Raw genomic sequence first — 24,721 nt, 5'->3', positions numbered from 1 at the left:
TATTCATTAAAATTAACAGAATGAAAATTTTTAAATAAAAAAGCTATAATTAAATATATTAATACATCAATCAGCGCCATTTGGCATAACTGATGTACTGTCACATATCTTTTTCTTAAGTCTTGCATAATTTCAGTGCTACAATTAACTGAATAGGCTAACCTATTTGACTAAATTTTGCAGTTGCATTTCTTTCTAACAAACCTGTATCCTCTGAAGATATTAAAATGTGTTTAGGACCAATTCCTTATTTTCTGATAGTTGTAATATCTAGTAAATTCTACTAGTAATAGTAAATTCTACCAATAATATCTGGGGGACTGATGAGGTTTCTGTGGCACCACACTCCACAGAATTTCAGAAGGATCAAATGTTGATCTCCTGATAACTACATGTATTTTACCCCAAAATTACCACGTATTTTAGATTACTGCAGAAGGCTGTTAAACATGGAAACCCGATTAACCTGATGAATATTCTCTGCTCTGGTTTTCTACATCTAAGTAACAGTAGAGATCTCAAAATTGCCAATTCACACTAATGGTCAAATAGCCTCTGTGAATTCCTGAAACAGACAATGAAGCAACTAAAAAACACAAAATAGACACATCTGAATGAGGCATTATCTGTACTTTTCTCATCTAATGTGTTTAGTTCAATTGTTCTTAGTTTAATTTCAATTTTATGTACTGTACCACTATGTCTGTTACCATGGCAGTTACAATACGAGATAAGAAGTTATGTTGTTATAAAATATCCTATTGAGACAGTCTTTTTTTAAACAAAACTTTGTGACAGCACCCTCCTGTAAACCTTCACAAGAAATGGAGAGATATACTATAAATTGCAATTCAGGGTTCAGAGATTGACAATAAAAACATTTGTAATAATGAAGCACATGCTTTTTATTTTTATGAAAAAAGTGAGTCTAATGTACGTGTAACTGCTTCAGAAAATCGTAACTAGCAATTACAATTGTTTCCTACATGTAGACAGGTGAGGAGGCTTTCCTGCATAACATCTGCCCTCTGCCAAATTAAGTGGTACACAAAAACTCTGCATACATAAAAATTGCTAAAAGAGCTATATAGAAAACACTTCTCATCTGAAGCTCATTCATTAGATTATCCTCATGGAATCTCATTTAAATGCAATACAAACAACACTACAGTCTGCCAAGCTTCCACATAATTTCTATGAAAGCATCAAAGGTGAAGATTTCCAGACCACTCTCCCTGTACAGATTCAGTGCTGACTTTACTGAGAGACAAAGAAGAGACAAGACATTACCTGACTGGACTCTGTTCCAGCAACACTAAGATCTTGAATGGATCTACGCCTCTGCTGTCCGTTTCCTGCTGGGAAAAAAACAAAACAAAAACAAACCAGTGAAATCTATTCAGAACAAATTAAGAAGGGTGCGACTGTTGCAGAGGAGCTTGGAATTTGTACAAATCCACAGAGAGAAAGTGAGAGAGGGGGAGAGAGAGACAGCTGCAGAATTTTAACTCAAAACATGCTGGCCTGTCAACAAAAAGTATACCCTAACACAATAACCACTCCTACCACATGAATAGCTGCTGCACTCTACTCCACCATCTTCTGTCACATGTATTTGGTCAGGCTTAGTACTCAGGGCAGGAGCTGATGACGACATCTATTTCAAGTGCGTTACGTTATGGGGATTTCTAAAAGCTAGACCGCGAAGATAACAGGCTGCCAGCTTTAACCTGTTGCTCTTTGGTGTGCTTAAGGAACACAGCAAAGACTTCTGCCCATGTGCTGCTCCCCTCACAAAAATCAAGCACCGAAAATGCTTCCTGCTGGTCTCTGCTTCCTTCTACATCCTATATTCATGCCCCAAGAAGCGTGAAAAGGGGACTGCTTGGCTAAATCACATCTCACCATCAACCTACTACGCACAATGCTGTAATCTTTTCCTTTTCCCCTTCCACCTGTTAGCAATTATCCACCAGTGACAGCTACATAAAACAGTTTAAATTTTCACACTGACACGCAATCAAAGGCATTTCCAGGAAACAGTCTCCTTAAAAATAAAAGGAGATTATGCAACAGAATCCCCTTTGCTACTTTGATTTTTATTACGGTGATTGTTTATAGTGTCTCTTGAGAGCGGGTCAGCTGTCCAAAAGGAAACACCAAAACGTCCTGAGTAACAGCTGACAATGCTCAAAATTCTTGCTCTTAGCTCTGCATTACATAACTTTTCTGCTGGTGGGGAGCATCCGAAACATGTACTGCAGCCATGGCAGCCCCTCGCCCAGCGACACTGCACGCAGCAACCAACCCAGCTCTAACAGGCAATGCATTTTTAACCTTTTAGATACTTCCTATCCAGCATCATCTCCATAAGACTCCACAGCCTATCATGACAGGTGTTTTGATTTCCAACAGTTACTACTAAAATGTAAGACTATTTAATAGCAATCAATACATTTAATGGCATCATACTTTAGATTTTTAAATATAGACGCTATTACATGTAGGAACACATTACCACAAACCAGCAATACAAAATTCTCAGTGTCACTTTGTGATGACATTTTGTAGTCTAAAATTTATAGTACTATCAGAAACAAACATATAAGAAAATAAAAAAGGATTCTAGAATAGGAATGTATTTCTTTGCTCTGACTACAAGTAAATCTTAATTGCAACTTTTCTGTGGTCTTGATCTTTTGCTTCTGAAATTCAGGCCAATGTATACTTACCGAAGCAACAATGTCTATATTATGTATAATACTTTGATATTAGAAATCATTTGAATGACAAATTACATAAAAATTTCTGCACTTGTTAATTTGCAGTGAACTTTTTCATTACCTAATTATACAGCAAACAAGACTTTACATTTAATAGAATTCTGTGCTTTGGATACTTCATCTGGCTGCCACAGCTCATCTCAATATTCAAGATATGGGTGATCCACCCACAACTGAAACAAAATTATGTGCACATTTCATTCAACAACACTGTTATAAAATTAGCTCAGCTGAAATAGGCTTGCAAAAATATCTGAAATTCTCATTTCAGATTAGCAACATTTGTGAATTTAAAGAACCTGGGACATGTGTTGCTGAAATATTAGACATGGCTGCCAAAAAGTTAAAATAATCAGGGTGGGGTGCAATAAAGAAAAGGAAATGGGTGGGGGGGGGGGGGAGGAGTTAGGGAAGGAGGGGCCAAAACTACTGTGTTGCAATAAATGAATACCTTTAAATGAAATATCTTCATATTAGTAGCATGAGAGAAGAGCAAGCTCTATTAGGCAATGCCATTTTAATTAGTTAACTACTGCAGACATCTGGCAAATAGCTTAGACAAAGCAGAAACAGACTACAAATCAACAAATACTTATTGCTCCAGATTCAAAGCAAATTTCAATTGAAACACTATACAATACATAATCTTTATTTGTAATCCTGGAATCCTAGAAATGATGACTACTATTTATCTGTGCTCTCCTTTCACAGTTTTGATTTTGTTTTTACCTCTATGTCCACTTAAAGCCATTTTTTTTCTCATTATAGAAACTAAGAGATTTGGTAAATGCACAGAAGTTATTTATTATATGGTAGCTTGATGCGCTGTGTCAGGATTTCAGCAGTTTACAGGAGTTTATGATTTAAAAAAATGATAATCAAACATGATAAACACACTTCCTGGCCTCGGGAAAAAAAAAACAAACCCAAAACCAAACACATTTCACATACTTGTTTATTTTCAAAAATGAAATTCAAAAGAAACAGGAAACTTCTACCTTGTCTTGCCCTATGTACTCCAGAAAAAACAAATTCTATGACTTCTTAAGGCTTCTGATCACTCCCTCTGCCAAATATTCAGACCAGCCAAGAACTCTTCTCCCTGCCCTTTAGCAGTTATTTGCTTCTCCTTTTACACTTTCCCATTTGTGCACAGTACTCTCTCTTCCTTACGCACCTACAAGACCCAAACTTCTCTCACAGTGCAGGATGATCAGGGAATACAACAGTGCCAGAAGACATTTTAAAGTTAGAACATGGGTCTGAATTCCAGAAGAACGAAGTGATCTGGGGAGACAAAGGTGGGATTTCTGGCTTATACTGATTTTAAAAGTAGACAGAAAAATTACAGACCTAAAGTATCTATGATTCCTATCCACTATCTAAAGACACTGAACAAAATGTGTCTATTGTGAGAATTTTATGCAGTGTCAATGCTATAAAAATTTTAACGCTGTAGCACAGTTTCAGATGACAAAATTACAAAGGCAAATGCATGCCATTCGCATGAGATGACTAATGTTGCCAGTGAAGAAAAGGCTGTACTTGAAGGTGTATTTGCAAGATGCTGCTTCATTGGTTTGTATCGAAAAGGTGTTCTTATTTTACTTGATCATATTACGAATTATACTTAGATTTTTTTGTTTCTTTAAACACATACCTACTTAAGCCTTCTGTACTTACTATATTTTTATTTTTCATAAATATATGTAAAAATGTTGGTGCTTATTATTCATACTATATATTATATATACTATAAACTGAAAATAAACCAAACAAAAGATGATACTTCACTTTGCTATCTGGTTGCAGAATACCACCACTAAAAACTCATTTGCCAATTTGTTACACCAAAACAGAATTAGTTGATCGCTTTTTCAGTTTCTAAGTTTTGTAAGCTAGTAACACAAAATAGCATCTTAAATGAATGGAAGTTCTAAACAGTTTTAAATACGGGTGAACAGAAAGATGATCAAATAGATATTAAAAAAAAAATCCAGTTTGCCAACATTTTGCCTTCAACTGATCAAAATTTGCATTTTATGACCTTGGTAGCCTATCAGTTCATGGATGAAAAGCAGCTGAGGCAACACATTACGAAAACCCCCAATGATAGCAGATGTAGTATTCATACTTCTTAAATAGCCCTGCCCCAAAGCAGCTGACTCATGGTAACATGCCTGTGTGGTGCCTCCCCTCTCTGGGAAGCAGCTGCTTTACCATGTGCTCAGCAGAACTTCAGGCAGCAGCAGAGATTAGGTCGGCACTTGTGCTGCTCCAAGGATGAAGATAAGCTGCTTACTTCACGAATGGACATACCCAGGGAAGATCGGGGGAGCTGGGTATGTGGCAGAAGTGCTAAGGAACAAAATGGGGCGCGATTGAGATGGAGGTGCCCCTCTGGGGGTCTTGGAAGTATAACTAAAAGGGGAAAAGCATGTTAAAAAGGCCAAGGCTGAAAGCTTTGTGCTGAGAGTAAGGAAAGGAGAGGTGAGAAATAGGCAACGCTATACTGTCTCTAAAAGAGTAACTGAGCAATGTACTTCTGAATAACTCCATTAAGAATACAGAAAAATATAATCTACTGGGCTGATGATCACATCCCTGCCACATAACGATTAATCCCTTTTTCTGGCCTTGGGATTCTTATGGAAAAGCTGTTCTGACAACCAGAAAATTTCTAATATACAGCCCACACTTATCTGCAGACAACTTACATTTTTATTATTTTTTCTGTAGTGCCAGTAGTGTCTCGGTCATGACAGGCCAGGACTGTTTGAAAATTAGTGGAAAGCTACATGGTATACTAGTACACTAGTAAACTTTCTAACTGATTTGTTAGCCTTAATGCCAAGTAAGTTTTCTTTTCATGGGTAGTGCTATTGTTCTTTGGAATCTATTTGGGGTTTTTTTTTGGTTTTTTTTTTTTTTTTTTTTTTTTTACATTCAGTGTCTTTATATGTAAACTTCAATAAAGTTACTTATAAAATAAAATTATTTCACAAACTAAACTTTTGTAAAAAAAATTATCTTTTGCATTCTACCTCAAAATACCAAAGAATGTCAAGATTTAGAAGGAAACTTCCTCAGATTACACAAATTTAGAATAGGGTGTCTACAGTTTTTAATGTCTCTCTAGACTAGCGGTAGATAGTATTACTTGCATCTCCTGCCTCTGACAAATAATTTTGAAGCAACCTGCATACTGCTAATGGTATACCAGTTTGGGACTGATTATACTTATTTTTAGGCTTTGAGGAATATGAAATGAAAGAAATAAATCCACTTTAATCGGAAAAAAACCCCACAAACAAAAAAACTTGCAAGAAAAAAAAAAACACCCCCCCAAAAAAAAAACAAAAACAAAGAAGAAAGGAGGAATGGGAAAGGAAAACGATATGTTACTAACTAAATATAGACTTGGGATATATGAGAATTATTCATTAATGCCCCAACCAAAATTATCAGTTACGGTGCCTCATTATACTGATTTTCTTCCTGACAGAAGCCTCTCCTAATAATTTTAGTTTGCATTAACTTAAACACAACAGAAATACCTCATGCAGACACATTTTAGCTCTGGAAAACCGTAGTCAAATATAAGAATTACATGGATTAAGTGTTAATTTATTTAATCACAAGTCCAATGTGAATTTGAAGTTCTACATGTAAGGTATCTACAGTTTTTGTTCTGTTAGTATTTGATTAAAAACGGGTGCTTAAACACAACAAAGATCAGGGCGAGATAATTACCCAGAGCAGCAACTTTCAACTTACTATGCCCATTTTCACCAACTTTGGTATCGTAATAAAAGACTGCATATATAGTTTTACTCTGTAAGATGCCTCTGAACACCAAGATGAGAAAGGAAAAATCATTTATCAATAAAAGTGAAGTTGAACTAGAAGACTGAATCCTTTATTGATAATAGTAGGTTTATACTGATGTATCATGCTCCTCTCCATAGAGACATTATTGAAAAAAATTACTGGGATAATTCCTAGTTCTGTCCTAGAGCAACTGGAGCAAGAAGTATTTTAGCAGTCTGATCATTATTCCTGCATCTTAACCAACTGACCCGTTCACCTGGTCTGCGATACCTGGTATGATGATCTCAGGGACATCCAGAATGTTGCCAAATGAAGCAGTTTTACGATGGCCTCGTTTAGGTTTGGAATAGGCTGAAAAAATACACATATACAATACACATGCAAAACACTAAAATAGCAATAGCAAAATTATTAAATTCCTAATATTGCATTTTTCATAAACTTGGTTAAACTATAATTCATGCAAAAATGTCATGCAGAATAAACTGCATTGCCTTCCACTCATGCTTACATGTAGTAAAGCAACTGTTAAAAAGCAAAAAATGCAGAACTAGCCATCATTACAACACTGTGTAATTAGTTATAGTTAGCAACACAAAAGTCAAACACAGAAAGCAGCATGGCAACAAGGAAGGGAAAACCAAATGTAATTATCCAAACAGAGAACAAATTAAATTATTTCAGATCACTTGCATATTCAGAATAAATTCTTGATTGCCTGAATTTATGTAACGTTTTCTCTTTAGTGTTGGGTACAAACTATTTTATAAACAATATTAATAGTTGGGTACTTCTGTTTCTTTAAATTACCTCATCTTAAAGGAAGTCTCATCTGTCTCTGCAAAAATGCTTACTCTAACTACATTTGACAATAGTTCCTGCCTTTCATTCTTTTGACCTATTAGTGAAGACTTTTGCTCGATGTTCAAGAAACATCATATCCTCTGTAATTATATCTAATAATACATTCGTTATATTTATTTTACTACTTGTATAGTTTAAGATAAGTAGTTCCCATTTAGGGAAAAGTCTGAATACATCTCCCAAAGTTAGAACGTTGCAGTGTATCCATCTCAAACTTAGTAAGTAATGGTGATATGCATTATGTGATTTACTTTGATATTTAGCAATAGATGGAACAAGAAGATTAAATAATTCTTGGCCTGATTTACTCTTAACAACAGCCTAGGACTCTCCCAGCCCCACAATTTTTTTTTCAGGTTCACAGCATATTATTTCTGTCACACAGTTAACAAGAATTAAAAAAAACCCCAATAAAGCAAAACCAAGAGTGCTGTTTCAGCTCTTTTTCAAAAAGTTACAGTCAGATGGTTTGACCTCATTTCCAGTAGTCCACTAAGGCCTGGAGTGATTTCTTAAAAAAACACCCCAAACCCCAACAAAAACCAGAACAACAACAACAAAAAAACCCCACAAAAAACAAAAAAAAAAAACCAAACCCCAAAAAATGAAACAAAAAAAAAACCCCAAACCCAAACAAAACCTCAATCTAGTGTGTTCAGTATATAGTTTTGTTTCAAGAAACTACAGTAATTAAAAATAAATAAACAAACCTTAGCATATTCTGAAATAATAATTTCTATTCAGGACAATGCACTTAAGGAAGACAAACCAGGAAAATTAAAAACTCACACAAAGGAGGGCCAGGTTATCTCCACTAAGGTAAAAAACTTACATTGACTTTAGAGTGTCAGTGACCAAAGTGAGTCCTGACATTTTAAAATAAAACCAGCATGTTGTTATTATCAGGTAAGTACACAGCTGCCTTCTGTGTTAGGAAACCTACAGAGATATTCGTGGTGAGATGTACTACACAATCATCCAGTCAAAGACTGACAATACAAAAGACAAATCTTGAAATAAGGCTTTTAAATAAGAACATAAAATAAAAAGTGTTTAGAGCAAGATAAATATTATTTAATGAGTAACTTCAGTATTTAGTAAAACAAGATTCTGGAGTAATCATAATACAATGAAGGACAAAAATAAAATAGTTGTGGTGCACAAGAAAGCCAGAATATGATGTAATTTCCTTATTACTGCTCCTTGATTACCCTAATTTTCAGATCAGTATGAAAATACTAGAACAGCTAAATAACCCTGGACTAACCAAAGAAGTTTAGTTTGCTTATTTAAATCTGTGGTTATATACCATAACAAAAAAGTTTCATAAAAGAAACTTATCACCTGGAGTTCGCATAGATTAACAAACAATGTATTTGATGAAGAAAAGAGACAAGAAAGTGTTTGCCAAGTATACACATTTTTATTAATTCGCTCTTCTGGGAAGAATAAAGATTGTTTTCACCATAAAAGCATGTATTTATACTTACACATCAATTCCAATTCAGTCAAGGAGTCAATGTTTAGACACAACAGTTTATAAATATTGGAAGCAAGCATGGCAAAACACCTGTAGCTTTTGTTTTGTTTTTAAACAAAAGATATCAATGCTTTGTTAATCTGACCACTAAAAAATTTAATTATGTTTCTCTTTCTGAAATCTGTCAAAAGTGAATTTTAAAACTTTCCTGGGAACATGTGAACTTTAAACCCATCTCAATTTCAAAATATTATAGGAATAACCTTGAAGGAAATGTTATTTTAGAAATAATTACCCTAGCAGATATGGAATAACTTGATTTCAGATGCAAAGGAGAAAATTGTGCATTTGGAATAGAACTGATATTTAGAAGTCTCATGATTTTTTTTTTAAAGATGAAAGCATAATTCAGCAAAAGTAATCTCTTCCACAACCTTAGAAGTATCCAATTAAAATACTCAGCCTTGTCAAGTATACAGCCATGAATGAAGCCATTCTTCCCCACAATTAATAAAGGACTATAAAGACAACATGAAAAGTGAATGGTATTAACATTCTGCATGACTATGCATGTTTTACATCTTCCTTTCTCTTTTCCCTCCTTCCAATTCCTTCGTCTATCCCCCAAACATCCTTTAATTTTACCTGTGATGGAAGCTATTCTTGCTTCTATTTCAGACATGTCAGCACTCATCCTTTTGGCTTCTCCTGAAACAAGGGCTGACTGTGGTCGCGCACGAACATCCGACAAGCTCTCCACACTGCTCCCACGAGATGGGGGTAAACTCAAGCGGCCAGGATCACCCTGTTTCAAAAGTTGTATTTTTAAAAAAAAAAAAAAAACCCCAAAACCTGCAGAAGCCCCTCCATAACATGCACAGTATGTAAGTTAAAATCTATTTCTATAATGTGCTGCTTAAAAGTGACAAGATTTAACATTTATAATTCAATAATGGTAATAATATAGCTATTAGTGGCACACAGGAACCAAGTATCTGCAACTTTCAGAAAAATATAACTTCATGCACATAAAAACACAGTAGAATTAGGCTGATATTGTCACAGGAGAATCTTTGTATTTTTTCATCCTACTTGAAATAAGCCATAGCATTTTCAAAACTCACATAACTGTTTAATCCTTTCATATTATACTAATACTTTAATTCTAAATTAATGCAGTGATTTTCAAACATATATACGTATATTTTTAACCTAAGGAATCCCTCTAAAATTAACTGGGTTTTTTTTTATTTCATTTGAGATGATGTTAGAGACTTCCAATTTTCCTTTTTGAATTCATATACTATTCTTCATCACTTTCACGTTCTTTTCTTATAACTAACTGGCTCCAATTTTGTAGTATTTTTGAAAGATGTTACAACACTTTTGACAATCTTTGTCCATTTCATTATTATGGTTCAAAATGCATGTGTTGGCTTACCGGCTGCTTGGCAGTATTTTTCATTTGTTGTGCCAATTTTGACTCTAAACGTTTAATAGTGTCATTTGTAGAAGCCCCTTGGAAGTCACTTGGTTCCATGTTAGCATCACTCTTGTTACTTGTGTTTGTAGAAGTGATGTCCATAAATGAACCTAGAATGCAGTAACAAAGAAAAACATTTGAGAATTTCCATTAAAAATACTAAAATGCATCTCTTCACTTGAGCATTCTCAGAATCCTAACTCTGCTTTAAAGCATGACTTTTGAGAACTTTTAATGAAAGGCAAGCTGCAAGACTGCAACAGATCCATTAATGTAAGAAGTAAAAAGAGTAAAAAAGAATGCATGAGTAAGTATTATGATGACATTCCAAAGTCAATCTTTATCTTGCTCTCAGATTGTTTCTGTAGATGTTACAGTAACAACACGACCAGCAATCTAATTCACAAAGTCCATCATTAACCATAAAGGAGCACAAATACCTGAAAAATACCAGGCAATATATATTCAAAGTTTCAAGTGGTAAATTTTATCTTGAAGTCATGTGCTGAGAGGTGGAGAACAGCTAGCAGAGTCAGTACAATGTCACAGGTGAAAAGATTTTGAAATATATAGGTCACTAAGCTGCAAAATAGCCAAGGAAACTTTAAGCAAAATAACAGCAATTTGTTTGGAGATTGGGAAAAAAAACCCAACAAAACACAAACAAAAAAAACCAACACAACCAAGCAGTGGAAGGTAAAGACACCTAAAATTAAAAACAACTGAAGTAGGAAAACTCTATTCTAAAAAGTGAGAAAACAATTTTTATTTTCTATTCTTAAAAGGATTCCTCTGAAGGCAAGACTACCTGAAAATCTATTGCACAGTTTGTTCCCTTCTCCTTTCTAGTGATTTCCTTGCACTTAAATTTAAATTACTGCATTTCCTGTATCTGAACATAAAATGACTGTAAGTTTCAATTGTGGAGAACATAACTGAAAGCAGGTGCAGTTTTCAAGAACGGCAAAAAATTTAAAAATGCCAACTCCTAAACATTACATGTGAATGAAATAGCGTCAACTGCTAGCAACCTTCATGGTGGGGGGGAAAAGGAGGACCTGGACATTCAGAGACAGCTTGTATTATACGCGTATTCTCCAGCAAACCATTTGGCTGAGAACACTAAATATGATGTTGCATGTGGTCTTGAAAAGAAAGATTCCTGCCAATGCTTAAGCTTTTGGAAAGGTTGGCTTTCCCAATTTGAGTTCAAAATCAGTATGAGAATGTGCTTTATAATCCATCTGCATTATTTCATGTTGCTGTTCTTCTATTTATACAAATGTACCTGTACTAGTGGCAGAGTTGCTTTGGCCTTCATCTGAATACTGGCAAGGATACTGCAAAGGTTCATCCGCTCCTGGAAAGTACTGTGAAAAAACAGCAATGATTTGATAAAAAAAGTAATTAACAATTGTTTTAAAATTATTTAAATAGTAACTCTTAAAATAATTTGTAAATATAAATTACAGCATAACTTATTTAGAAGAGAAATAAATTTAATCATTTTTAGTAATGCATTTAAATACATCTATGACTCTTCTTATTAATTTCCAAAAATCTGTTATGATTTAGTATACTTCTCCCATAAAGAGAGGAATGATTTCCCTTTTCTATTGTAATAACTTGATAATCTTTATCAAAAAGGAGAGAGAAAATATGCAAGCCCACCTTTGGAGTGCGATAAAAGGCATGCCCTTTATAATTCACTTCCAAACTTCATAGGTTAAGAAACTATTAAGATACTAAAATAAATTTTTATACCCGCATCAAGTGTGTCATTATTTTAACAATTTCCTCCATGGATGGTCGTTGTGAGGGATCCTTGGACCAGCAACGGGTCATTAGACTCTCAATTGGTTTAGGTAAGTTTTTGATCAGTGGTGGCCGAGTACCTGTAATTCAAATTAGAAAAAACACTTGATTTGTTAAACAGACTATAAGATGACTGACAGTCAGAGACTGATCTCTCTCTGGTATTTTGCTAAATAAACAAAGGAAAACAAACAGTTAGTTGTAGTCTGAAAGAATTGGCCTGTACTTGATTTTCTCTCTTACAAATAAAAAACTGGAAAAAGTTCCTTTGTATTTCAAACAAGTTACAATTACTACAAACAAATAGAAAGAAAAATAAGTTTTCCTTCAGTAATGTTTTGAATAAATTCATGGACTGACCAAATACAACGCATCACCATGGCTAATGAATAAGTTATCACTTTCTAAAGAATAAGGATTTAGACCAAACTAGGAATCAAAGGAATCAAGTAGTAACTTGGTTCCTAATGCCATACTCACAGGAAAGGGGGGGGGAGGGGGGGGGGAGAAAAAAAAAGAAGGGGGGAGTGTGTGTTTTTAAGGGCTCATTTTGTTCTTAAGAATTTCCTGAAAAATTATTAAGCACTGACCTATACACATTTCTAGTTTTGTTACACAATGCTTAAAGTAAAATACTATTCAGCTGTCTTTTGGTTCAAGTTTCTACTCCTTTTAGTATTTCAACAATGAGTACAATTACAATTAGTAGACATCTAGTTGTGCTCAATACATGAGATGCAGTGACATTTTGCATAAAAAGCAGCAAGCATTTAAAAATATATTAACCATAACAAGTAATACAGAAAGACAAAAAAAAGGGGGGGGTGTGTGTGTAAAAAAGACAGAGACATTTTTGAAGCAAAAATAGGGACAGATAGGTAATTTGTCTTCCCCTAAAGGATACTCCCACACCTTACCAAAGCTTTCCGATTTATGACCACTACATTTATGCTTCCTTGCACAGGTAATGCTTTGATGCAAGGCACTCATCACTCTTAACCACAGTGACTCGTACCCTTGCAAAAATGAAATTGAGAATGTGTTCTTTCATTCAAAAATGCCATTCGCAAACATCTATCTTTGTTTATTATTATGACTGTAATGCTGATCCAACATATCATTGCCTCCCTTTGATGCTGTGATACCTCACCAACCTGACCTTTATTTCCTGTAACACCACTAAAGTGATAACCACCAGTGGCGGTCATATTGGATGCATCTGGTCATGATGGCTGTAGCTGACTCAATGGGGATTCAAGGGGAGACTGGTAACACCACAATAGCCAAGGGCTAATTTAAGCAATGCACCCACCTAACCACAGTGTTGGTCAAGGTGCAACTTAAGTTCCAAGTTTGGAAGAAACCAATATCTGCAGTCACTACGCAAATATCACTGTGAGTCATACTCATATGGAGTTCTTACTCCGTAAGAAGTGGACAGTCCAGGGCTCATAAGCTCTCTTGCACGGCAGAGGGCTGCGAGCCAGGATCTCCCCTTGAGTAGGGATGCCTCTCAAGGTTACTCCTCGAGGTTGAGAGAATCCTTGTATCAGTTACTTGACAAATTAATTGGGAATAAGTGCGCTGAAACTTTTGAAATCTTAGCTAAGTGATAAAAACAATTCATTATGCACATACAATCTTTTAGACATAAACCATAGACCAAGTCTGGATTCAGCTGCACCTAAACTACCCTCTGAGAAGTAGTTCAGAATACAAAGAGGTCCTTTCTGAACCTCGTGACTCAATGGAACGTCTCCCTGACAATTTTGTCTGACCCTGTTCCTCTATGCAGTATGTAATCAAGCGTACTTTGTAAGTGAATCTTGTTAAACCACTGTTGCATTTACTGTCAAACTTTGTTAAAGAAATAAACTGGTTATATCAATAAACATACTGCTATTTCTCTCTTACGAGTGAAGTGCATCATTCCATCTGCAACACTGCTCCTTTCTCTTCTTCATCAAACAGGATGCCTGTGCTCACCTTATGCTTTTATCGCTTAGAACTGAAGCAATGACACTTAGGCAGAGTATAGACCTTCACTACTTGTTTGTTAATTACATCTTCCAAACAAGTCTGTGCTTGCTTTGATGCTGATTTCACAAATGGCAGAAACTCTTTGCAGACATTCACTGAACTACTTCATTACCATTACTTTTCTGAAAACTGCTTTGCCATGGTACCTAAACCCAGACTATTAAGAAAGTTACACCACTAGCATGAAGATAACTACGGTCTATTATTAGCATGAAGATAACTACGGTCTATTATTCTGGGGGGGGAAGACAACTTGGCAAATAAAATCTTCATCCAGACAGAGGGGTTGTGGATTTTTTTTGTAGCACATGATTCAGATCACCTTTAAAATGTAGTGTCATAACAAAAAGAACATGACTTGTTTCGCTTGTTTGTTCATACGCTTGTTACATGGGCAAGAAATGCAAGCACTATAGCTGCCAAATAACATAAAACACATACTGACACAAAAGTGGCAATGTCTAACCATTAAGTCTTCATGACAAAAATGCATGTTTTAAGTATAAAATAGAATACCTAGTAATTTAAAGCTACACATTTAAGAGTGTTTAGCAAATGCATAGGTCAAATTCACAACTACGAATGCAATAAAGTATTTTCAACTCACCATTGTGAACTGCCCACATTATGCGGAAAGCTGGACCACCAATCTCATCAAAAGGTTTCCTACGGGTTATTACCTCCCAGAGAATAATACCCCAACTGAAAACGTCACATTTTTCACTGTAATTGCTACCTGGAAGAAAGCCATTAATATAATTTGTCTTTTTTCTATATAATGCATTAAATAGAAGAACAGTTTGAGCTGATAAATAGCTCTACGTATGCTTCCTTTCACTTCACATTTGTTTTGCTGAGAAAAAATAGTTTTTTAAAGATGGCTGATTCACCCTAACTTAAATCTGAAATCATTTAACCATAGGATCATTCAGAATGCCTCTCTCTGGAAATCAATCCTTTTCACTTGGAGTTATCCTGAAATGATAAAATGTGTCAGTTTTCTCATATCATATTTATAATATTTATTAAGTTTCAAAGATCTCTTGCATTTAGGATTTAACTGACTATGCTTGCTTCCTCTAAATATTTTTCAATTCACTTCTTCCATGTTAGTCACAATATGCCAGCCAACAACATCTCTGTTGTATCCACTGCTCTTTATTATATGTCTTTAGCAGTACTAGTAAATTACCATATGTACAAACTGGCAGATTCCTCAACTCCTCACCATCTTATTTCCTCCCTGTCACATCATTACTAAAAGTTCTTCAGCAAAAAGTTCAGTATTTCCAAGACTCCCACTGAAGATGCGGAAAACACGTAGGTATATGCAATAATGAATAAAAATGTTCAGACACTGTGAAGAAAGAATGTATGCTGTGTAACCATAACTTATGCACATACTAAAAATAAATGTGAATGGCTAATGACATGATAATAAATGTGTGAATATGACAGAGATTTGCTCTTCTGTCTTCAAACAAGGATCAAATTGGCATCAAGTGGCCAGGAGATTTTTTTGTTAATATGTAATCAGAAATCATCGAGACAACTTCATAAACAGCAGGATTAAAGAAGCCTAATTTCATGTGGATATGCACCATACAGCATCCAGTTGCAACAGCCTGCACTCTACCTATGAGCCATCTTCCTCTGCCCCATAACTCTGACAAACTGTGCAAGGAAAGCAGCACGTTCTCAGGCCAGTTCTTCCACACAAGCCAGTTTGCAAGGCAGATAGGAGAGATGGGCTGCAGCACAAATATCAGATCCTAAGGCACTAATTTGGACTTCTCCCAGCTACTGTATTTACAAAATTATTTAAGAACTTGGCATCTCCAAAACTCCTTACACCTTTATCAAACTAGAGGAATGTGTGAAGTGTTATTCTCCTATTTAATGAAATTTATTTTGCTGATGAGAAGCCTTGAATTAATTCTGAAAACTGAGTCCAAAAGAAGTGAAAGAGTATTCTGTATTGTTTCATTACGTAACAGACCACGATAGGATAGACACATTGACACAGTCATTCCTCGATTTATCCTATTATCCAAAAGCCATTTTTAAATAGTTTCTTCTAAATGGAGTTCCCAGATTGGACACTTGGCTCTCTTCCACTTTATCCTGATCGAAATATTATTTTAATTTAGGTTGTTTGATCTGCACAAGGCTTTAGGTGCCCTAATATTTAATATGGGTGGGGTGCGTGGAGGGGAACAGATCTTAATATTAGGGCAACTACTTCAATGAACCCTTTGCCATCTACAAACAATACTTCTTGTGCCTTTATTGTTCTCATCTAAAAATGTTAGTACTAGAACAGTACTAAAATAATATTATCCTTGTTTCCATTGTTGAATTCTGATGCAGTAGCACAAGCAAACAAATTTTAACAATTTTGATATTTGATATGATTATTGTAGTAGTTTCATGACTGTTTCAAGAGTAATTTGATACACTACATCACAGAAGCTACTAGATTCCATTATTTCCTTGGTATTTGTTCTTGTGTAAAGATTTGTATCATTTTCTGTAAAAGCTTTCATATAAAAGTACATAAAACCAACTGTAAACTGAAGGTTTTTGCTCTGTCCCACAATAAATTTGCAATAAAAGAATTCTTTGTTCTGGCTTGCTGAATTCAAACATACATAACTTGCTGCTCCTCTCCAGAATAAGGACAGTAAAAGAGGCCACTTAGATCCAGAATCTGGGAAACCACTGCTGCACAGAGGCACTTCCCAAATATTATATCAAAGCCAGGACACCTGCTTCCTAAAGCAGGAAGATGGCCTCTCCAGGCCACTCTGCTAATTGCAGTGCTAATTTAAGGTACTGACTGGCTAAAAGGTGTTTAATTTGCAATCTAATATTGACTAAATTATTTCTCTTATAATCATGCAGCAATTACACCTATCTAATTACCAAGTGTCATCAGTCTTCCCCACCTACACTCCAAGAAATAGCTTGTTTTCCTACTTAACTAAATTAACTGTTAATATCAAGTTCCTCAGTATGTAGGAAAGAGGAAGCACATCAAATCTCTAGATTACACAAAAAGCAGACGGAGTTACAAGAAAGCAGAGGATTGAAAATGAAGTCAATTATGTTCAATTTAGAGACACTAACAGGAAAATTCTAAAGATAAAAAAAGCTGATCAGAACATGGAGTTAAAGTAATGACAGTATATTTAAAGGTCAGAAGACTTTGAAATTACTTAAGAATCTTGGAAACAGCACAATCATGGGGAAATAGCCCTCTGGCTATGTTTTACTACTTATAAAATAAGAGCAGCTGTCTAAAGGTACTCCTCATGTAAATCTCAGCAATAACACAAATGAAAGTTCCACATGTTCATGTAATTAACTGTCTAATACTAACACAACAGAGTCAATTCAGTGCTGCTCTTTGAAACTCTGCATAATGATTTGGCAATACACAATCACACAGATTTGTAAATGAATTCTGTCAAGGCTCTTCCAACTTTTACCTCAAACTTTAATACACTGATTGAAAGAAAGGAAGATTACACAATGAACTTATTTCCTGCACCCAATTAATTTACAGTTGCATCCCAAGAAAGAACACATAATATCGACACTGTAAATTATTATTACCTTCAAAAACTTCAGGTGCCATCCAAGCAGCACTTCCCTTATTGTTGGTCATGTGTGTTTGAATATCACAGGCTGTACCAAAATCACAGATTTTTAGAACTGTCCCCCCAGCTACCAAGAGCAAACTGTCAAAGAAAAATAAAAAATAAAAATTTTTAATCATACGATTAAATAATCTGGTAATAAACCAATTTTCTTTATCCCAACAATTATCATTCTAATACAGTTGAATATCTATGGCTTTGCTTCTCAATGCTTAGCTTTACAACTTGAGAAATAAGTAAGGTCACTTGTGCCTAATATGAACAGATGACATTTTAAAATAATCAAATATGTTGTAATACATTAATATTTCTACATGCTAGATTTTAAATAAGATTCTTTAGACACAGTAAGCCACTAAGCATAAATTGACAAAATTAGTCTTTCTGATGCCAGAGGTTGAAAAACAAGTGCTGTAACAATTTTATCAAAAGAAGTGCAATCAAGACTCCCATCAATGTCAGTCAACGTAGCTATTTATTTAAATGAAAACACTTGAAGTTACATGTTAACAGCTCTCTAAATCAAAACTGGGAATGCAAGAAAGAATTGAAGTGTAGTTTCACATCGTAATTTTATCTGGTAATATCTGCAGGCTACCACCAAATGGGAATGACCCTGCTGATCCCCAAATCTGTTCCCACCTAGTCTGTGGAGCCAGATCTGAAGCTGTAAAATGAATCACATCAACAAACTGCCTGGGCACAAAGCTACTTATTTTTGTGTTTTGGTGGAAAATGATGGGAGATTCTGGCAGGGGTAGTGGAACAGGCTGACAGAGAGGATTGAAGAGGATGTCATGTGGGGAAAGAGCTCTAATATGTCAGATTAAATATAATGTCAAAACAAAGCAACCAAAAAACTGCCCCCACCTAACGTTGAACACCACAGCCCACTGTAAATTTGGGGCATTTTAAATGCCTCTGATTAGAAGCCCTACCCCTATCAAAATGTTCTTCCATGATGCAGGGCAGAAGCAGGATGTTTTTCCTGTTCAACAGAAAGTAACAGTACAGTTCATTTCCTGTAGTGTGCACCATCATTCTGTAACTGAAGATTCAAACGCACAGCTTTCATTTAGAATATAAAATCATAGAATGGTTTGGGTTCGAAAGGGCCTTAAGATTATCTAGTTCCAACCCCTCTGCCATGGGCAGGGACACCTCCCACTAGCCCAGGTTGGTCAAGGTCCCATCCAGCCTGGTCCTGAACACTGCCAGGGATGGGACATCCATCACTGCTCCGAGCAACCTGTTCCAGTGCCTCACCACTCCCACATACATATAGTACATCCAAAAAAGTTAGTGTAAATTAAAGGTATTTCTTTCAAATGCAATGAAATTATTATAAATGATCTTAAATTCCAATTGTAAGAAAATATGAAATATAAGACATAAACCTACTTTGGTGGTTTCAGGTCTCTGTGAATTAGAGCCTTTGGTTTCATACTGTGGAGATATGCCACTCCTTGGGAACACTGTAAACACCAACTCATGGCATGTGCAGCAGTATAATGAGGCAGAGGTTCAGCACCATGCAGCACTGCAAAACAAAGGCACAAACTAAAAAGAACTTTATTGTATATTACAACAGATACAATGGAGTTAACAACATACCAGTCATAAAGCTCTACGGAATCTAAGTAATTATCAATGCCTCAATCCTGAAGCTGAAAATATCCTTCTGCAGACTGTTAAAATAATAGAAATGTCAAAATATTTTCCATTTTTTAGTATGTTATTCATATCCATTTATGTTAAAATTAAGTATGAAAGGAGTTGCTTGTTCTCAGCTATCCCTGGTAAAGTCAATATTAAGCAAATGCTCAGGGCATTTACAAGTTAAGGAGGAATCTTTAAAGATGTTCCACCAGAAAACCTTAAATTACTTGCATAAAATGTAACAAACTGGTATCAAGCAACAAATCAGTGGAGTTCATTCTCCTTAAAATTATTTTAAGAATTTCAAAGAACCACAGAATGGCTGGGGTTGGAAGGGACCTCTGGAGGTCCAACGAGCAGGATCAAGCAGGCCACCTACAGCTGATTGCCTGGGACTGTGTCCCGGTGGCATCTGGGTATCTCCAAGGATGGAGACATATGTATGAAACAACACATATTTTAGATCATGCTTACCCTAACACTAGCAGGAGTCACTATGTTGAAGTGATACTCACCATTGTATAGAGAACCTCCTTCAGCATACTCCATAACAAGACACACCTTGGAGGGGGGGGCAAAAAAAATAGGAATGTTTTCAACGTAGGGGTAGAAAACAGCTTTTCTAAACTGAAAGGAAAAGTTCTTTAAGGGGAACTGCAAAGTCTCCATATCTAAGCTAATGGAAAAATTATCTATGAGATAAAGAGTCAGTTTGAATGGTACATATTTACATACAAGAAACAGAAATCAGTTTTATACTTAGTACCCACTGTAAGTTAAGAAAGAATGACCTCCCTCCCCTCAAGCTTGAAAAGCAAACGCTGTCTTCAAACGACAATTCATTTGCCTATACTTTCTTCATTTGCCTATACTTTCGTGGCTTACAACAGATTTTAAACACTATGTAAAAAGAATTCCACTAGTACTAAGAAAAAAGGGATGCAGCATTACTTTAACCAATTAAATCACCCATACCAGAATTAGCTAAGGATACATCTGGCCTGTCACAGTCCTTGCTTTTCTGCTGTGAGAATTTGTGGGACTGTTTGCAGCTGTGGCAGAAAGAAAGCAAATCCTGAAAATTATATATGTAAGAATAGGAACTGATGTACAAGCTATGAATCATGTGTTGCTAATGTATTTTCCTATTGCTGATTTGCAATTAATAGGACTGTAGATATGAATGACATTACATATGTAATACACCAGATGCCATTCTGACAAACTGAAGTATAACTGGTGTTTAAAAATAGCTTTGAGGTTTTCTTGAAAGAATTTACTTCTTATAGCAGGGGAAATAAAAAAAAAAAAAAACCCTGAAAATATCAACCAACCTACGTATCTGTATGTTTCCTTATTATGGCTAAAACATACTATATATATATAAAATAAACATTTTTTGTATATAAAATACACATCTGGTGCAGTGGTGCTTGCATATGTTAAACTAGTCACCTTTGCCATACTGACAAAGATATAACTTACTGGGTTTAGACAGGCTCCATATAACTTGACAATATTGGGATGGTTTACTCGTGACAATTGTCGAAGCTGCAATACAAATCACACTTTATTTCAAATCACGGGAAAAAATAAGGTTAATGCTTTATTTTGACATCTGTAATTCAAACATCATAACAGCAATTACAGTTTTATACATTTGCATAACCCTAGATGGTGATTTTAGGTATTACTATTTGCATTTTAATTTATGTAATTAGGGTTGTGTCTAACTGGAACTGTATTAGAAAAGAAATTCTGAGTAAATTAAATTTAAAGAAAGTATTTTTTTCATGGTGTACTAGAATCATTCAAGTCATAAGCACTGTGCAACTATGACCTCTACGAGTTCTGTGGTCTTCCTGAAGCCTCCAATTTTGGAATCCTGATGGTCTGACTACATAAAAAATCTGAATCATACTGGCTTTATTCACAATATAGAATACTATTCTAAAAAAAAAAAACCAAACCAAAAAAAAAACCCCAAAAAACCAAACCACAAACCAAACCATCCCCCCAAACCCAAAACCCTGTAAAATAAGCCAGCCAGTTTAATATTAATGTGACATAGTTCCAAGAACCTACTACTGCATGTACTAATTGACAATCTGACTATATTCCACTGAGTTTTTCTTTACTAGTAGGTAGTAGACAGGAAAAAATTCTAAATGAATTTTTTTCCCCTTTACACAGACTTCTGAGGCAGCTTATGCTGTTCACTGTCTAGTGAGCTAACGCTATTTTTTCTGTTTACTTTATAAATCCTAAAAAATGGAATGGAGTATTACAACTGATGCTTGCACTGTGTACAGCATCCTGAATGCCAGTAATTACTGTAGCATTTCCGGGATTATCTTCTCAGATCTCTTTCTAACACAAAAATGGTAAGACACTGATCAGATCTACTCAGTATTAAATTAGACTTAGATAAGTAACATTAAAAATTTTACATGGTAATGAACAACATATAAACATTTACACAGAAAGGCCTATTACAAATATGCTTCCTTTAACCCTTCAGTGTGTTACATTTTTAGTCCCAAAATTGAGATTTATTTTTAACATATTTGGTATATCTTGAATATCCTAGACTCTCACTGACTAAATACCAAGCAGCATATCATATCTCATTTAAATTACATGTCTAACTTTTGATTTCAGAAAACATTGCATATCTTCAGAAGTTTATCAGTATGTCTGAACTACTCAAGTTTTTTCTGAAGAAGTAGACATTGAATGAAAAGAGTGATTGCCTTTAAATGAGTTACACATATTCATGAACTTGTATGTAAGAAAAAAGATCAAAATTATCAGAACTGCTGAAAAACCAAAGAAACAGTTTTGAGTATGGGCCTGATTGTATGAAGACCCCATGCTGTAGCCCCTGGAAGTGTTAATCAGCTCTGAGATTTTGGTGAGTATTTCAGCTGCACCCTGACTTTACACTGGGACATAATCTAGGAACTAGTGTTTCCCCAACTGTGTGCCCTCCACTCTCCCCACTTGCTTTCCAGTTTTTATGGGAAACAAACTAAAGGAGCTGCAATGTGCTCTGACAGGTGTCCTGTTCTGTAAGACAAGGGGTCCAGGACTGTACTGGGTACCACAGGCTGCATTTATCTTGTAATACAGACAAGATAAATGTCTGTAGGTGGGTGTACTGAATGCACCCATGAATTTAAGAAAATACCAAACCTTGTATTTTCCAGCAAACTTACTGTACCTCTACAATGAAGGCTTTTCTTTCAGATTCACTTTCTATTTGTTTAATGGCTACATCTTTAGCTCGCCATTTTGCCTTGCAGACCACACCAAAAGCTCCTCTTCCAACAACCTAGAACAAAATATGAAACACTTGAGTTTTAACTTGAAATGGTTTTATTTACTACATAGGACTTTACGAACACAAAAGAAATTTAACTTAGAAATAGTGCTTAGCTAAGCTTCCTCCAGAGATCATTTACAGAAGAACTGGAAAACATACAAACATTTTATTAACATGCAGCATTTCAGCAAAATACGATCTTAATTTTGTCAAAAAGATTTGCTCAGGAAAAAATTAGTGGAATGATGGCAAATTTAGCTTTATAGATTTGACCAGCGAAATTACATCTATCTACTGTATTTTTTTATTATTGCTAGTAACAGGAACTCAAACAATTGCACAAGACTATGATGAAGTCATGACAAGGTGCTCAACGAGATTGAAGTTATTCTTATAATAGGCCTACTAGTGAATTCACTCCTTCCCAGGATGGCTTCTTAAAAGAAAAGCGATTTGTAGGAGATCAGTGAATGACCACACATTCCCAATGCTGAAACAGTGCCAACTGCCTTCTGCCTGAATGCTTATCCTTTGAGGAAATAACATTTAATATTTTATTTTTAATGTCCCCCAATATAGTAAAAATCTGGAACATAAATTAACAGTGCTGATCCAGAGAAAGCAACTCAGTAGCTAGGAATGTACAAGCACCAGACTGTACTTGTCAAAGCTCCGTGTCAAAGCAAACTGACTATCATTTATGTAAACCATGCTTGGGTTAGGTTCCCACTACATGCTTTCCTAATGAATGAATAAATAAATAGTGAAGCTGATTTCCCCTGGGAATGGGGTGGAAAAGTCTGCAGGTGCATAGCTCAAGACCTGCTAAACCTTCATAATGAATATGAGGAAGTCTGCAGTCAAGGGCCAAATTTGAAGGGAGGTAAAAAGAAAAACTGAAAAAATAATCAAGAATTTGCATTAAGAAAGATGATAAAAGGGTAAGTATGCTCAATATTCTGAAGGGTTTCGTATGGATAGGAAAGACGCTGCCCAGCAATGGCGATCAGCAGCACTTTCCCCTTCTGGTTTCCTTACTACACACGAATAACTATTTTTCTCTTCTATATTACAGCATGCACTTAGCCTTCCAGGAGTTCTTGGCTTCTCACCTTTACCCTCCAACAACAGTGGTTCATAGACTGAGTCTACCACAAGATATACACAGCAGATCCACAGAACATGCTCCATTCTGCCTCATGTGAAAAGGCACCTGCTGAGTGTAACCTCCTCCCCCACCTACAGTAGAGGGCCTCGATTCTTCACTTGTGTAACACACACCAACTATTTTCTTGCAGTCCACAACTGAGGTTGGAAACACCAAGCCTTATGAAAGATAGTCAAGCAGCCTACAAAAATAGTACATACAAACAAATTGGAAACAGTGAGTCACTGGAAAACCTAAATGTTCCAAGTACAAGTATTCTCCCTTGGCATTTCCTCTTCTCTCTCAGACCACATTTTGAATAAAATTGCCCACTTTCTTGGGGTTGGCAAGGCCCCCGCCCCCAGCACAAGAATTGCCCATTACAACCCCTCTATTCACCTCACATAGAAAATGACCAGCCTACAGTTCAAGGAAAATCTTGTCACTCAGTGTCTGTGCCCTAAGTCTGCATTTCACAGCAGTGCTGATTTACTGATCGCATCCACCGTGCAAGCACACATAACTCAGAGAGCACTCTGCTCACATCTGGGAAGCACTAAGAATGGACAGTTAACAAGAGAAGGATGCTACAGAGGAGCTCTGGCAGGACAAAGTGCACTGGCAACAGCAAT

At 35.7% G+C, this 24,721-nt stretch overlaps 1 protein-coding gene across 4 annotated transcripts in view; it reads right to left on the bottom strand.

Moving 5' to 3' along the window:
* Positions 1–22,951, bottom strand: part of MAP3K7 (mitogen-activated protein kinase kinase kinase 7) — a 33,965-nt gene extending 11,014 nt beyond the window's left edge. For 2 of the 4 annotated variants that reach the window (XM_010024763.1, XM_010024764.1), the window contains exons 1-12: positions 22,841–22,951; positions 21,103–21,168; positions 20,133–20,178; positions 19,360–19,498; positions 17,915–18,039; positions 14,904–15,032; positions 12,206–12,336; positions 11,730–11,811; positions 10,400–10,551; positions 9,604–9,763; positions 6,885–6,965; positions 1,291–1,358 (exon numbers count right to left, since the gene is read on the bottom strand). In XM_010024763.1, the coding sequence (XP_010023065.1) occupies positions 1,291–1,358; positions 6,885–6,965; positions 9,604–9,763; positions 10,400–10,551; positions 11,730–11,811; positions 12,206–12,336; positions 14,904–15,032; positions 17,915–18,039; positions 19,360–19,498; positions 20,133–20,166 (1,101 nt within the window). In that variant the 5' untranslated portion in view covers positions 20,167–20,178; positions 21,103–21,168; positions 22,841–22,951. Of the gene's footprint in view, positions 1–1,290; positions 1,359–1,566; positions 1,602–6,884; positions 6,999–9,603; positions 9,764–10,399; positions 10,552–11,729; positions 11,812–12,205; positions 12,337–14,903; positions 15,033–17,914; positions 18,040–19,359; positions 19,499–20,132; positions 20,179–21,102; positions 21,169–22,840 lie in introns of those variants that run through there. The other 2 variants (XM_010024765.1, XM_010024766.1) reach the window with 2 other exon arrangements.
* Between the last annotated feature and the right edge of the window lie 1,770 nt (positions 22,952–24,721).

Source organism: Nestor notabilis, unplaced genomic scaffold (genome assembly GCF_000696875.1).
Source record: "Nestor notabilis isolate BGI_N333 unplaced genomic scaffold, ASM69687v1 scaffold4792, whole genome shotgun sequence".
NCBI lineage: Eukaryota > Metazoa > Chordata > Aves > Psittaciformes > Psittacidae > Nestor > Nestor notabilis.
Note: the sequence above shows the minus strand (reverse complement) of the source record. Positions and strands in the feature narration are given on the sequence as shown.